The 13186-nt window shown below is 45.6% G+C and overlaps 1 protein-coding gene across 3 annotated transcripts in view; it reads right to left on the bottom strand.

Moving 5' to 3' along the window:
• The window catches only part of CROT (carnitine O-octanoyltransferase), a 31492-nt gene that overhangs the window by 2906 nt on the left and 15400 nt on the right, over positions 1-13186 (bottom strand). For 2 of the 3 annotated variants that reach the window (XM_084858965.1, XM_084858966.1), the window contains 6 exons: positions 12443-12544; positions 11246-11329; positions 11032-11139; positions 7254-7384; positions 3499-3622; positions 368-446 (listed from right to left, as the gene is read on the bottom strand). In XM_084858965.1, coding sequence (XP_084715091.1) covers positions 368-446; positions 3499-3622; positions 7254-7384; positions 11032-11139; positions 11246-11329; positions 12443-12544 — 628 coding nt within the window. The remainder of the gene's footprint in view (positions 1-367; positions 447-3498; positions 3623-7253; positions 7385-11031; positions 11140-11245; positions 11330-12442; positions 12545-13186) is intronic. The other variant, XM_084858967.1, reaches the window with a different exon arrangement.

Here is a 13186-nt window from a genome sequence, read left to right on the forward strand (position 1 = left end):
GAGCTTTAAGCTACAATATGCTGGCATTTTTTGTATTTTGGGCCCTGCCCCTTCCGCCTTTGTCCCTGCCCATCACTGCAATGCAGCCTCTGAGAGTTTCTCCGAAACTGAATTTGGCCGTTGGACTGAAAGAACTTCTCCACTCCTGGATTAGAGTATGACATTTTGCTGGACAGGATGCCAGCAATGGAGCTCTCATGGGATAAGGCTTGCTGCCTCCAAGGCATGGAAGATTGAATTACACAATGTGCCAGGTCTGTGAGTCAAATCAGTAGCCTGTCCTAAGAAAAAGTCCAAGGGAAACACACCAGCCCTAACCTGTCACAAAGGGAAAAAAATCCTTTGGCAGCCAGCAGAAAGAAATTACCTCTTCCATTCTCACACTCTTTCATCAGTTTATTGTGCTTTGCAAATGCCTTCAACATAAGTTGCTTTCGTTGGCTGGGCTGCATAAAGTAAGAAAAACAAAATAATTCCATGTATTTATGGCACCAAAGCATAGATCTGAAAGTTCTTTCTCCAAGAAGGAACTCCAGGCAGCAACACAAAGAAGAAAAACGGTACATTTCCTCAAAGCCATTTGAAATTAGTCCATGTCACTGCTTGTGACCTGCAATCTTAGGACAAAGTGAAAACTTTATCGTTAATATAACAGTTTAGAACAATTGCCTGGCTAAAAATATATCAGTTAGTAGGACTACATCACTACCTTTGCACAGAAACATCCTGGCCTGCAGAGATGAAAGGCAAATCCACACACAAACAACGGAGCACTTATTGTTTTGTTAGTTAGCAGTATGTGCACTTAGTCAACTCACACAGTTCTTACCTAGGTGACAGCTGCACCAAAGCCCCACAAGCTCCCATTCAAGGACAACAGCACAATACCCAATCCACATATTATGGTTGTTTCATCTTCTATCCACTGATGTGACAGAGAGAGAGGGATGGGAAAGCACAGCCCATTCCATTCCATCGGAGATGGCTCAGCTTACTATCTGTTTCTTCCTCTCCCTGAACTGTCATCTATCAGCTGCCATTCTATCTGGTTGCAGCAGAGGGAGAGACAGGATGCAGGGCCTACTCTATCCGTTCAGCCTAGAGAACAACTATTTGGCCCCTCCCCGAACTGCTTCCATTCAAGCTGGTCATTAGAAGAACTACAAGTGGGGACCCACAACAAAATGTTGCAGTGTTTCCTTGGTTGTGTGCATGTTACCAGAACCTGTGGCTGAGGGGTTGAAAAAAACAAAAAGATAGCATCAAAGACAGGACTCCCTGCTCTGACTTGGGTCTTAATGTGCAAAATTTATTTTTTAGTTTCTGAACATTTAAAAGTGCAATTAATCTGCATGCAAATCAGTGGGGTTTCTGAATACAACTGAGTGCTTGGTTTGGTCGGGGAGGAGGTCTGCGGGGACAATTTTAAGGAAGAGTGATCTTTGCTGCAGCCTGAGATATGGGGGATTTCTAAATGGGAATGCAAACTAGTCTCACTCACCTCTGACCTACGATATTAACTACACTGCACAGCTGTCTCAAGCTATTCTTTCTCATTGCCTTCCATGCGTAAAATGGATTCTCCCTCTCTTCTCATGACTTATTTATCTAGGCCAGGACACGATCAACATTAAGCATTTTTAAGTCCCATTGATTTCAATTCATACATGAGGTTTTTCTTCCTCTCTCATAATACTAGAACGCTGGGTCATGAAGCTGAATGGTGGTAGATTCAGGACCGCACAACAGAAGTACTTCTGCACACAGTTCATAGATATACAGTGGACTTTGCTACCATAAAATACAGTGATGGCAGCAAACTTGGACTGCTTTAGAAGTGATCTAGAGTGCAATCCTATTGGATTGCTGCCCACTAGACAGAAGCCTCTGCTTTCAAAGGCTTCTGCCTATCCTATGCCCTGCTGGGCTGCTCCCAGCAGGGCGGGAGCAGTGACAGAGGTGATTGTTGTCTTTCCGCCCTCCTTTGCATTTTTTTCTTCTAGACAGGCCTTTGAGCCCATCTATAGGAGTTGTGCTGCTGGGGCCAGGGTTTGAGAGACCATAGGATCCAACACATCCCAGCCTCTTCTCTTTTCCTCGCCCACCAGAACACCCCTTTTCTCCTTCCCTGAAGTCATCCGAGGTTGCTTTTGCAACTTTGGGAAGCAGCTGCCATGGTTCTTTCCATGGTTGCTATGAGGGGGAGGGATTGGAACAGAGTCCCCTCCCAAAGTCATAGGAGTGTCTACAGCTTCAGGAGAAAGATTCTGACATATCCTATGGTCCCTGGGACACTCTCCCAGGGACCAAAGGATTGCTCTGCCAAACAAATTTATGGAGGAGTCTGCTATCTATGACTACAAGCCGTGATGGCTATATATTACTTCCAGGATCAGAGGCAGTATGCCTTTGAATACAAATTGCTGGAGAACACAAATGCAAGAGTGCTATTGAGCTCATGTTCTGCTTGTGGGCTTTCTGTAGGCACCTGGCTGGCCACTGTGGGAACAGAATGCCAAACTAGATAGGCCTTTGTTTTGATCCAGCAGAGCTCTTATGTTCTTAAACAGATCCATATGACACTTGTACACATTTCATTTGACAAGAGCAATGGATGCGATACCGTATGGAAATGCCATTTTTTCTCCAGGGCCAAAATCTAGTCCTAGAAAAAAAAAATTCTCCTCCAAAAAGGAAGAAAAGAAAATCAAGTAATATCTTACAGGAAGAGAAAACAACTACACATTTCTTGCATTTAAAGCTGATAATGTGAAAAGAGCCTTAAACATGAGAAAAGAAGGAGTGACCTCATCAAGACTGAAGACACCAAACTAAAAAATGCACAATGTCAGCTCTGTAGAGGGACGAGCAGTTCACAGCTTTATTACATCATCTCAGGATGTTTGTTTAGCAACAATTCTGCAGTGTGAAAAACTAGAGCAGAGCCCTATGGGATTTCTGCAATGTGATCAATGTAATCAAAACACAGTCCAGGGAATATAAAGAAACAGGAGGAAGAAGGAAGGGAGGGAGGGAGGGAGGGAGGGAAGCAAGTCGTTCTCTAATTTTGTCCCAGATTTCTAATTCTTGCCACTAGGTAACAAATCAAAAGAGAGAGATCTATCACTGTTCAACTTACAAATAAGGAATTCAAATTACAGTATCATAATTTGAGTATTAAAAGGGGATGCTACATATCCCATGAAGAGATTTAATCTCCTGTCTCAAAAAGGAGTTTCTGCAAGTTCTGCATGTTGCATAACCGAATTGCCATGTAGAAAGCTGGTGAACAGGATGAAAAGAAAGAGAGAAGATATAATTACCAAGGGAACATGGCTTATCTGCACTGAATTTTGACCCTTATTACACACGGGTTTGAAGACAGCTCTGATTCAAAGCTGCTCTTCATACTGATAACACAAAGCAAACAAGATGTGAGGGATTTAAATGTATTTTAGCTACAGTATATCATCTTCATCATCATTAATCAGAGCTTACAGCAAAGGCTGGATCTAGCATGGATTTACACCATTCAACTGCTTCCACAGTGCACGGTCTCATAGTCTCTGTCCGGCCATGATAAAAACGTCTTGTCATAGCAGTTTCATAGCAGCAACCTGGGCTAGAAAAGAATATTAGGACAATTACAAATGGCAAGATATAGCTATACCGGATGGGGAAGCAAATGCCCCATTGTGTGAGAGTTATGTCTAATCACAGGATAAAGAGCTCATGATAAAAAAATCGTATTCTAGCATAATCTTATTAATTTTGTGGCCAATGTAGGACAGTAAGACCTTTCCACTCATCATCTTCAAGGGCAGGGACATTGGGTGAAAGCAGGTGACTGTTTAAAAGTGATAATGTACCATGGTGTGTTAATTTATTTATTATGTTTCTATCTCACCCTTCCTCCAAGTAGCTCAGGGTGGCTTACATGGTTCCTCCCCCACAGTTGATCCTCAAAACAACCCTGAGGGAGGCCAGGCAGAGACACTGACTGGTTGCCTACTGAGCTTCATGGCTGAGTGAGTATTTGAACCCAGATGTACATAAACACCTGTGAAGTTGGTCACATGAAGCATCTTATCTTGTCATCAGGATAATTTTAAGACATAGGCAGAAGAGTGGCAAAATCTTCTCTTAGCACTTGACAGAACATTACAGACAACCATCTTCCCACATGGTTATGTTAAAAATTGCATCTGAAATATTACTTGATAAGCAATCATCTACATTCACTATTGACTGATAGGCAGAGTTCGCCAATGATGGGCAGAAAAGGGGAGAGAGAGAAGAAAGTTACTGAAAGTGTAGTGAGGCTTTATACAAGGATGGAATTTGGAAGAAGGGAATACCCTACTGATTTGAAAAGCCAATATTCAGTCAGTAGGGTAAAAGAAATGACACACTTTTGCTTCAGAGGAGCCAAACCCATATGTAACGGGGCCAACTACAGCAGGAGCCCCCAACTTCTTTGGACCCGTGGGCACATTTGGGAATTTGATAAACTGTTGTGGGCACCGCCACAAAATGGCTCACATGGAAGATGTGGCTAGAAATAGAATGGTTGCCATGGCAGCCTGGCTAAAGTGAGCTAAAGAAGTGGGGCAGGTGGGAGAAACAGCAAGGGTAGAGGCTGGGAGGGGGAAACAGCAAGGCAAAGGGATAGAGGGGAAAGAGCAAGGCTAGAGCCTGGTAGCGGGGAGAAACAGCAGGGTAAAGAGGTGAGGAAAGAAATAGGCTGGGAGGGAGGGGAAAACAGCAAAGCAAAGGGGTACAGAATGAGCAAGGCTAGAGGAAAGAATGGAAGAGAAAGAAGACTGCCCTAACACTCCGCAAGGTTTTTCTTAAAACAATTTTTTTGAAGAGGGCAGGGAGAAAAGAGTTTTGTGGGCACTTCACTGGGGACCCCTGAACTATGGCAGGTGATACAGAAAATGAGTATAAAGGGCTTGATCCTGTAAGCCACCCTTCCCCAACCTGGTGCCATCTAGATGCTTTCGACCTAAACTCCCAGCCACCTGAGCCAGCATGGCCAAAGGTAAAGAATCCTGGGAGTTGTACTACAAACATCTGGAGGGCCCTAGGTTTGGGAAGGCGGCTTTAAGCCATCAACTGCTCTGATCTCGGCTAGCAGAAGATCTTAACATGCCTGCAACTCTTGGCATATACAGACAATTTAGGGAGCAATCCCATAGCCACTAGGCACTGTCTAGAGGGCCATAGGATATGCTCTTTTCTGGGAACCGACCTCGGAACCTGGACTCCGAGGTTGGTTCCTGGAAATCTGACCTCCCCCTTTAGCCACACCGCCTTGGAGGCAGTGCAGAGAAGCCCTGTCCTCCGTGCTCGGAAGAGGAGCGCTGAGCGACTGAAAAGGGGCGTTCCAGGGTGAGGAGAGTGGAGCTGCACGTACGACACATTCAATGTGTCATACGGCAGCTTCCTCTCCCACTCAGGCCCCCCGCTGCTAGATAGCCAAAAATGGCTGTCTAGCGAAAAATTGCAAGGCAGGAGAAGCACAAAGGGAACGATCCCCCTGTGCCTCTCCTGCCTTGCTTAGGATAGGCAGTCGCCCCTAAGTTCGGAGGCAGATGCCTATTTAGTTAGGATTGTGCCCTTAATTACCTATTTGCTAGATCAGCCAACAAAGCATAGGACTTTACAGCATGACATCTCCAGGCCTTGCTTAACCAGTATAGCTTGTTCATATGTCTACAGGCAATCTGTGATTTTTATCTTAAACATAGACAGAACCTTTCTCCTTTCACAATAAGTAAAGTCAAACTAGGCTTGAAGTTTGAACAGAAGGGTGAGTGGAACAGAACCTTTGAAATGAACTCATAGAGTCTTACTCTATGGCCCAATACTCTTTCATTCTCAAGTCAATTTCTACAAAGTTGCTGTTAGCATCTTACACCATTCTGTATTTCCTTATATTTTGATTGGATTAGAGTTTTAGGGGTTTGTTATACAGAGAACATAAGCGTAACCCTTGGTGTTACAGACAGATAACCAGCTTCTGACAAGGAACCTTTTTGCAGAATGGTTAGAGTGAAATTAACACAGCAACTGATAAGCTTAGTTTTTAAAAAGGTGATACAGAAACTGCTTGAAGTATGACAGACATATAAAGACCCTGCCATCCATTTGCATCAGGTATTATTTTGTAACCAAAGAACATGTGAGAAACCCAAAAAGTTTGGTTCCAGTTTTTCCATTTTAATTATTTTTAAAATTTTATTATTTTTAAAAATATATTAGTATTTTAAAATTATTACTATTATTACTATTTTGTAACCAAAGAACATGTGAGAAACCCACGAAGTTCCATTCCAGTTTTTGCGATTATTATTAATATTATTTCTCTCCAGCCTTTTAGGGCAAGCCCTTACAAGGTGATTTACAAAAATGTTCAAAACAAAACATATAATAAAATAAAAACCACATCAGATAAAAAGACCTTGACAGTAAAGCAGCCTAGGTACATGAAGGGCTATATAAATATAAAGGGAACAGAGAAGGGACCACCTTTTGCATTAGCGTCTGCCCAAAGGTGGGGGAAGTGTCAGTACAGACGTTTTGGGACAAGTTACTAACCATCTCTGTCCATCTGCAACATTGTACATAATGAATTGGATCCTGGCCTAGTCATGCTTAGAGTAGTCCCACTGAAATCAGCAGGATTTAGGACAGTCATGACTAACTTAACATGCCACTGATTTAAGTGGATCTACTTTAAATCTGGATCCAACCCTGCATGTATTTGATTAATACATTACGGGTGCAATCCTATGGCGGCTAGACAGTGTCTAGATGGCCATAGGATTTTTCGGTTTCTGGGAACTGAGAAAACTTGGTTCCCAGAAAACTCACTCTCTGCCCCCACCCCCTCGTGGGCAGCACTGTTCATCTCCGCGATCGTAAGAGCAGCACGGACCGGGCAAAAAGGGGGCTTGCCCAGGGTAGGATACCACAGAAACATCTTCCGATGTGCTGTCCAGCCTCCCCCATTCTGCTCCAATGCACCCAGCTACACAGCCCAAATTGGCTGTCTAGCCCAAAATGCAGGGCGGCTGGAGCATGGAGGAGAGGATCCCGTCTGTGCTCCACCCACCCTGCATTGGATAGTCGGCCGCCTCTGAGTTCAGAGGTGGCCAACTATCCTCACAGGATTGCACCCTCCAGTGAAAAAAGTTATTTGATACTATATGCTCAGTTTTTTGCCTGGATAATAAACTTCTCCTTACTGTCCATGACGTTTATAATAAGCTAGCTGGAGAGCAAGCTGAACAAATGTATCAGGATGAAGCCGCTGTTTCTTGATCAGTGCTTTGCCAAAGGATGTAAAGGCATAATTCACCAATTGTATGTCGGACGTCTGAAAAACAGAAAAATGGTATCATCACAGGAGAAGTAACGGGGGCAAACCCCATCTCCTATTCCAAATTCCACAGTATCCAGTTGACTATTCTAATTTCTCCCTTGTGTAACACAACTGGATTCAATGGATGCAAATTTGAGGGACTCATGTGTATGAAGATCCTATCCTTTCAATTAGGTGAAGGCAGCTATAGCATTTATCCATGGGTCCATTTAAAGAGCCCACAAACAACTTTTTAACATAAAAGAACCTCTTCTTTTGGGTTGGAAGAACACAAACAGCAGCTTGCTTGGCTTTATTCCTAATTGTGCACCCACAGGTATAACAGGCAAAAGCTGCCAGACACCTTCCTTCCTGCTATTCCACTTATTCTTCCTCTCTCCCAATACAGAGGGCAGCCTTGTAAGCATGTCAACAGATTATTTTTCATGGCTACTGCCAATTTCCCCCATGACTGCTTTTCCTCAGCTCCATTTAGAGCAGGGCTGCAGCCTTTAATTCAGGGGTGGGGAACTTGTGGTCTTGCGGATGTTTTTGGACTACAACTCCCAACCACTAGCTATGCTGCTTGAAGCTGATGTGAGTTGAAGTCCTAAAGCATCTGGAGGAGCACAGGTTCCCCACCTCGGCTGTAACTGAACAGTTAGTTTAATCGATTACAAACCTTTTAATAATGCAATCCTATCCATGTCTACTCAGAAGTAAGCCCCACCGAGTTCAATTGAACTAAATTCCAGGTAAGTATGTACAGGATTGCAGCCTCAGGCATCAGCGACTATGCCTGCAGCATGGAGTGGGGCAGGATAAAGGTGGGAAAGGAGCCTGTGGGAAGGAGGACCAGCCAGCTGTACCAGGTGGATCCTGAGCCTGCTTCTGCCCCCGCCAAACAGGTACTTAAGGTGGGGCTGCCAGAGGCTGCACCTTGGCGTTGCACCAAGTGCGACGCCAAGTGCAATGCCAAGTGCGCACTTGGCATTGCACTTGGCGCTGCACTTGGCGTCGCACGGAACAGCACCTGAAGACCCACCCACCTGCCTCTCCGGAGACACCAGCAGCCACCGATACCAGCAGCAAATAGCAGCAGCAGAGAGCAGCAGCTTTAAAGACGAGGGAGAAAGGGGCAAACGTGGATTTTATCTGCTCCTCCTTAGCTGCTGTTCTCTTTTATCTCTTATCTTTTATATTCTTTTACACTATTGAACATTTTATACCCTAATATTTTAATATGTGCCTGGGAGGACTATTGGGCAACTCAGGGGGTCAGGGTGGTGCCACCATAACTGTGGTCACGGACAGGGGGAGGTATGGCACTGGGGGATTAACAGGCCAGCTGAGGAGAAGAGGGGTTAGACACCTTACAGCTGTCCCCTCTTCTGGTTCTTCCCCCAACCTGATGGTTCCTGGCAGCCTTACCAGTCTGCCCTTGGGTCTGGTGGTGCTGCTGCTGAATGCCAGGTCAGCCCAAAATAAAATCTCCCTCATCCACGATTTGACTGTGGATGAGGGGGCTGACCTGGTATGTATTACTGAGACCGGGGGGGGGGGGGAACTGGGAGGGGTCACTCTCTCTCAGCTGTGCCCTCCTGGGTACTCGGTGCAGCACCGACACCGACTTGAGGTTCGGGGAGGGGGGTTTGCCATGGTCTATAGGAATTCAATCTCTCTCTCCAGGCTTCCTGCTCATTCGAGTGCAGATCTTGAGTGTTTGTACCTTGTGTTGGGTACCCGGGACAGATTAGGGATTCTGCTGGTATGCCACCCACCCCGCTGCCCATCAGACTCCCTGCCTGAGCTGACGGAGGTGGTCTCGGACTTGGTGTTGAGGACCCCTAGGATGATGGTCCTGGGGGGACCTCAACTTCCATGCCGAGGCCGCTGTATCTGGGACGGCTCAGGACTTCATGGCCGCCATGACAACCATGGGGCTGTCCCAACATGTAATCGGCCCAACGCATATAAAAGGACACACACTTGATCTGGTTTTCTCGACTGGGCAGGAGGATGGTGATCTGAAAGTGGAGGAATTAACATCTGTCCCTTTGTCATGGTCAGACCACTACCTGCTGAGGTTTAGACTCCTGGCAGCCTTCCCCCTCTGCAAGGGTGAGCGACCTATTAAAATGGTCTGCCCCCGGAGATTAATGAATTCCAATGGATTCCAGAGGGCTCTGGGTGATTTTCCTGCTGGTATGGCTGGTGCTCCTGTTGAAGCCCAGGTCGCTCTGTGGAATGCAGAGATGACTCGGGGGGTTGACATGATCGCACCCAAGTGCGCTACTCCCTCTGAGCAGAGCCCCCGTCAGCTCCTTGGTATACACCTGAGCTGAGGGCAATGAAGCAAGAGGGGAGACGGCTAGAACGCAGGTGGAGGAAAACTCGTGCTAAGTCTGACCAAACACAGGTAAGAGCCCACTATCAAGCCTACTCAGTGGCGGTGAGGGTGGCAAAGATACAGTTCTTTTCCACCAGCATTGCATCTTCTCAGTGTCATCCAGCGGAGATTTTCCGAGTGGTTTGCGGCCTGTTACATTCTGGGCCAGGGAAAGAGACGGTGGAACCCTCGGTTGCACGCTGTGATAAGTTTGCAAGGAACTTTGAAGATAAAGTCCCTCAGATTCGTCATGAATTGGACACCACGATTAATGCAGTTCCACTGGTAGAGGCGTTCAGAGCACTGTCTGGTCCAGTTTTATTGGATGAGTTTCAGTTACTGAGGCCTGAAGATGCGGACGAGGTGCTTGGCCAAGTCCGATCGACCACTCATGTGCTTGACCCTTGCCCTTCATGGCTTATTAAATCAAACAAGGAGGGGATGTCCAGCTGGGTCCAGGAGGTTGTAAATTCCTCCTTGAGAGAGGGAGTGGTGCCTGCCGCTTAAAAGAGGCGGTAATTAAACCACTCCTGAAAAAGCCTAACCTGGACCCAGAGGATGTTAACAATTATAGGCCAGTGGCCAACAGCCCCTTCCTGGGCAAGGTGCTTGAGCGGGTGGTTGTAGGACAGCTCCAGGCACTGTTGAATGAAATTGATTATCTAGATCCATTTCAATCGGGTTTCAGGCCTGGTTTTGGAACGGAAACTGCCTTGGTCGCCCTGTGGGATGACCTCTGCCGGGACAGGGCAGGGGGAGTGCAACCCTGTTGATTCTCCTGGACCTCTCAGCGGCTTTCAATACCATCGACCATGGTATCCTTCTGGATAGGTTGTCTGGGTTGGGAGTTGGAGGCACTGCACTACAGTGGTTCTGCTCCTACTTGGATGGCCAATTCCAGAAGGTGGTAATAATCTCAGGCCCACCACAGCGCAAACCAATACTGTGGGGCATTTCTGTGACCTGGGTGTGTGCCAGGCATGTAGACCCCCTTATTTATGCCTTAGGAGCAAGCCAGAGGGGCAAGGTTTCCTTTCAGATCAGGCCCACTTCAAGGTCCCACTCCAGTGGTCATCTGGCACAACTAACTGGTTCTCAGGGTGGAGTCTGAGTTGCAGCACAGTCAGGTGCCAAGCCAAAATAGTCAGCCACTGGCTGCATGTGAAAGGGAATCTCTCCTGCTCCTTCCCTACTTCCCCTCCCAGAAACAAAGAGGGGCTCCACAATAAGCAAGGATGCAAGACTTCCAGAAGAAGATAAACAGAGAACATACCTGCTTGATATACTGTTCCTTAGCATGGACAATGTCTTTTAGCACTTTTTGATCCAACCTGAAGACTAGTTCCTCTGGCCAAGGGATATCCCGCACTTTGTCTGATCCCTATTTTTCATTTCAAAATAATAAGATGAGAGAGAACCCTGAAACCTATTTCCATAGAAGCAGGACTGTATCAACTGGAAAAGGATGAAACATAACTACTACATACCTTCCATCTTCCCTCTGATTCAATAATGTTGGAATCAATGAAAGCACAGAGGACTATCATAACCATGGCATCAAAAGGAGAATGCTAGAACATACATAATATAAAAATTAATGTGTAGAGCAATGAGATTGGCCCAATCTTGCTGATTTCTATCCTCTAATCTTCTTCCGCAAAAGTCTTCCACTGTCAGTTTCGTAATGATTTTGTGCTTATTTCTTATCTAATATATAACTAGCCAGCTTGAATCCTCAGACTGTGGCACCCTACTAATACTCCCTAATTAGGGAAACTCTACAGATTCACACATTGGGCTGGGTCCAGATTTAGGCATGTGCAACAGGACAGGAGGAAGCTAGCCTCCCCATGCCCTCCTCCCCATGGCAGCCCCTCCAGCCCACAAAAATTCTACACAGAGGGTCAGGGGATCCTGCTGAATGGGATGGGCTGTGGTGCAGGAATCAAGGGGATCCCTCCAAATCAAGCAGAGGTACCTTTTGTGAGCAGAACTCTGCCTATGAAAGGTGTCTCCACCCAGTTTTCAGAGGATTCCCCCCTCCCCCTTCAGCCCTCTGCAGTACAGCCTGGCCCCTGACCCTCTGTGTAGCAGGGGGGTTGGAGGGGCTGCCATGGGGAAGAGGAATTCCACTTTTGCCAGCCCAGTTGTACGCACCTAAATCAAGATCAATCCGTGTTTGCCATTATTAATTATTATCATCATCATTTTATTTATATCCCACCTTTTTCCCAATACTGGGACTCAAGGTGGCTTTACAACATTAAAACCTTTTCCAGTTAAAACATATAAATATACAAAAGTTAAAAATATAATTAAATCAATAATATTAAAATTGCATAAAATATCAAAATTTTAAAAGACAGCAACAGTATAAACAACAGTATCAATCCATCATATTCCCATAGGTCCAGACTATCCCCAAAGGCCTGCCAGAACCAAACAGTTTTTGCCTGCGTGTGGAAACATATCAAGGAGGGTGCCGTTCTTGCCTCCCTGGGAAGCTACACTTACTAGTTTTAAAACTCTAATGATCTTTGAGATACTTGCCAAAGCTGAGTGCTGATGCTGAAACTGCTATACAAAAGGGCACAACACCTCCTCCCACCAATCTCAAAAATCTGTAGGCAAAGATTTTGAGGAATACAAATAATTGCCGATGTCACAGATAACAGCCCACTTACATCACAGTTTGAGCCAAATGTTCCATTCGAGAATGCAATGTAGTTATAGGATTTGTCTCCCCAGCGTACCGTTGGATCTCCTGCTACCGCCAACCTGGTGATCTAAGTAAAGAACTAACATTATGAGCTCTGAAAGAAAAATCTGCCATATTAGCTATCCTTGAAGAGTTTGGGAAAAATCAAGAGAAAAATCCAACTGAAATACTACAGTTCCCATTTCACCAAGGTGAAGTGAGACAGTGAGGTCCCCAACAGCCATTTGGCTCCTCCCCCTCCAGAACTGCCACTTACAAGTCACCAATCCACCAAGTCATTATGTAACTTCATTAAAGAACAGTATGAAAGAGATGGTACACTAAGAGTGCAGTCCTATGCATATTTGGATTGCGGCATGCTGGGAGTTATAGGGCTTTTTGCTGTCTAAACATGCAGAGGATTGCACCCTGATTTGCTCATTTTCCTCTTCCCTCCCCATTCCTTTTCAGTTTTCTATCATATCTCTGTGATTGTAAGCCCTTATTTTAAATTGCAAACCACCCTGAGTGTCTTAGCAGAAGGGTGGCATATAAATGTTGTTAACAAAGGAAGAAACTAACAGGATCCTCAAACACAGCTCCTCTTCTTATCAGCTCTTCTAGATACAGACGAGGGCTATAATCCAAAATGCACTTACCTAGGAGTAAGTCCCCCTGAAGTCAATGGGCTTACTTCTGAGTAGACATGCATAGGATTGTGCTGCAAGGG

Source organism: Heloderma suspectum, chromosome 5 (assembly GCF_057233095.1).
Source record: "Heloderma suspectum isolate Gila_16-S chromosome 5, 16-S_ref, whole genome shotgun sequence".
NCBI lineage: Eukaryota > Metazoa > Chordata > Lepidosauria > Squamata > Helodermatidae > Heloderma > Heloderma suspectum.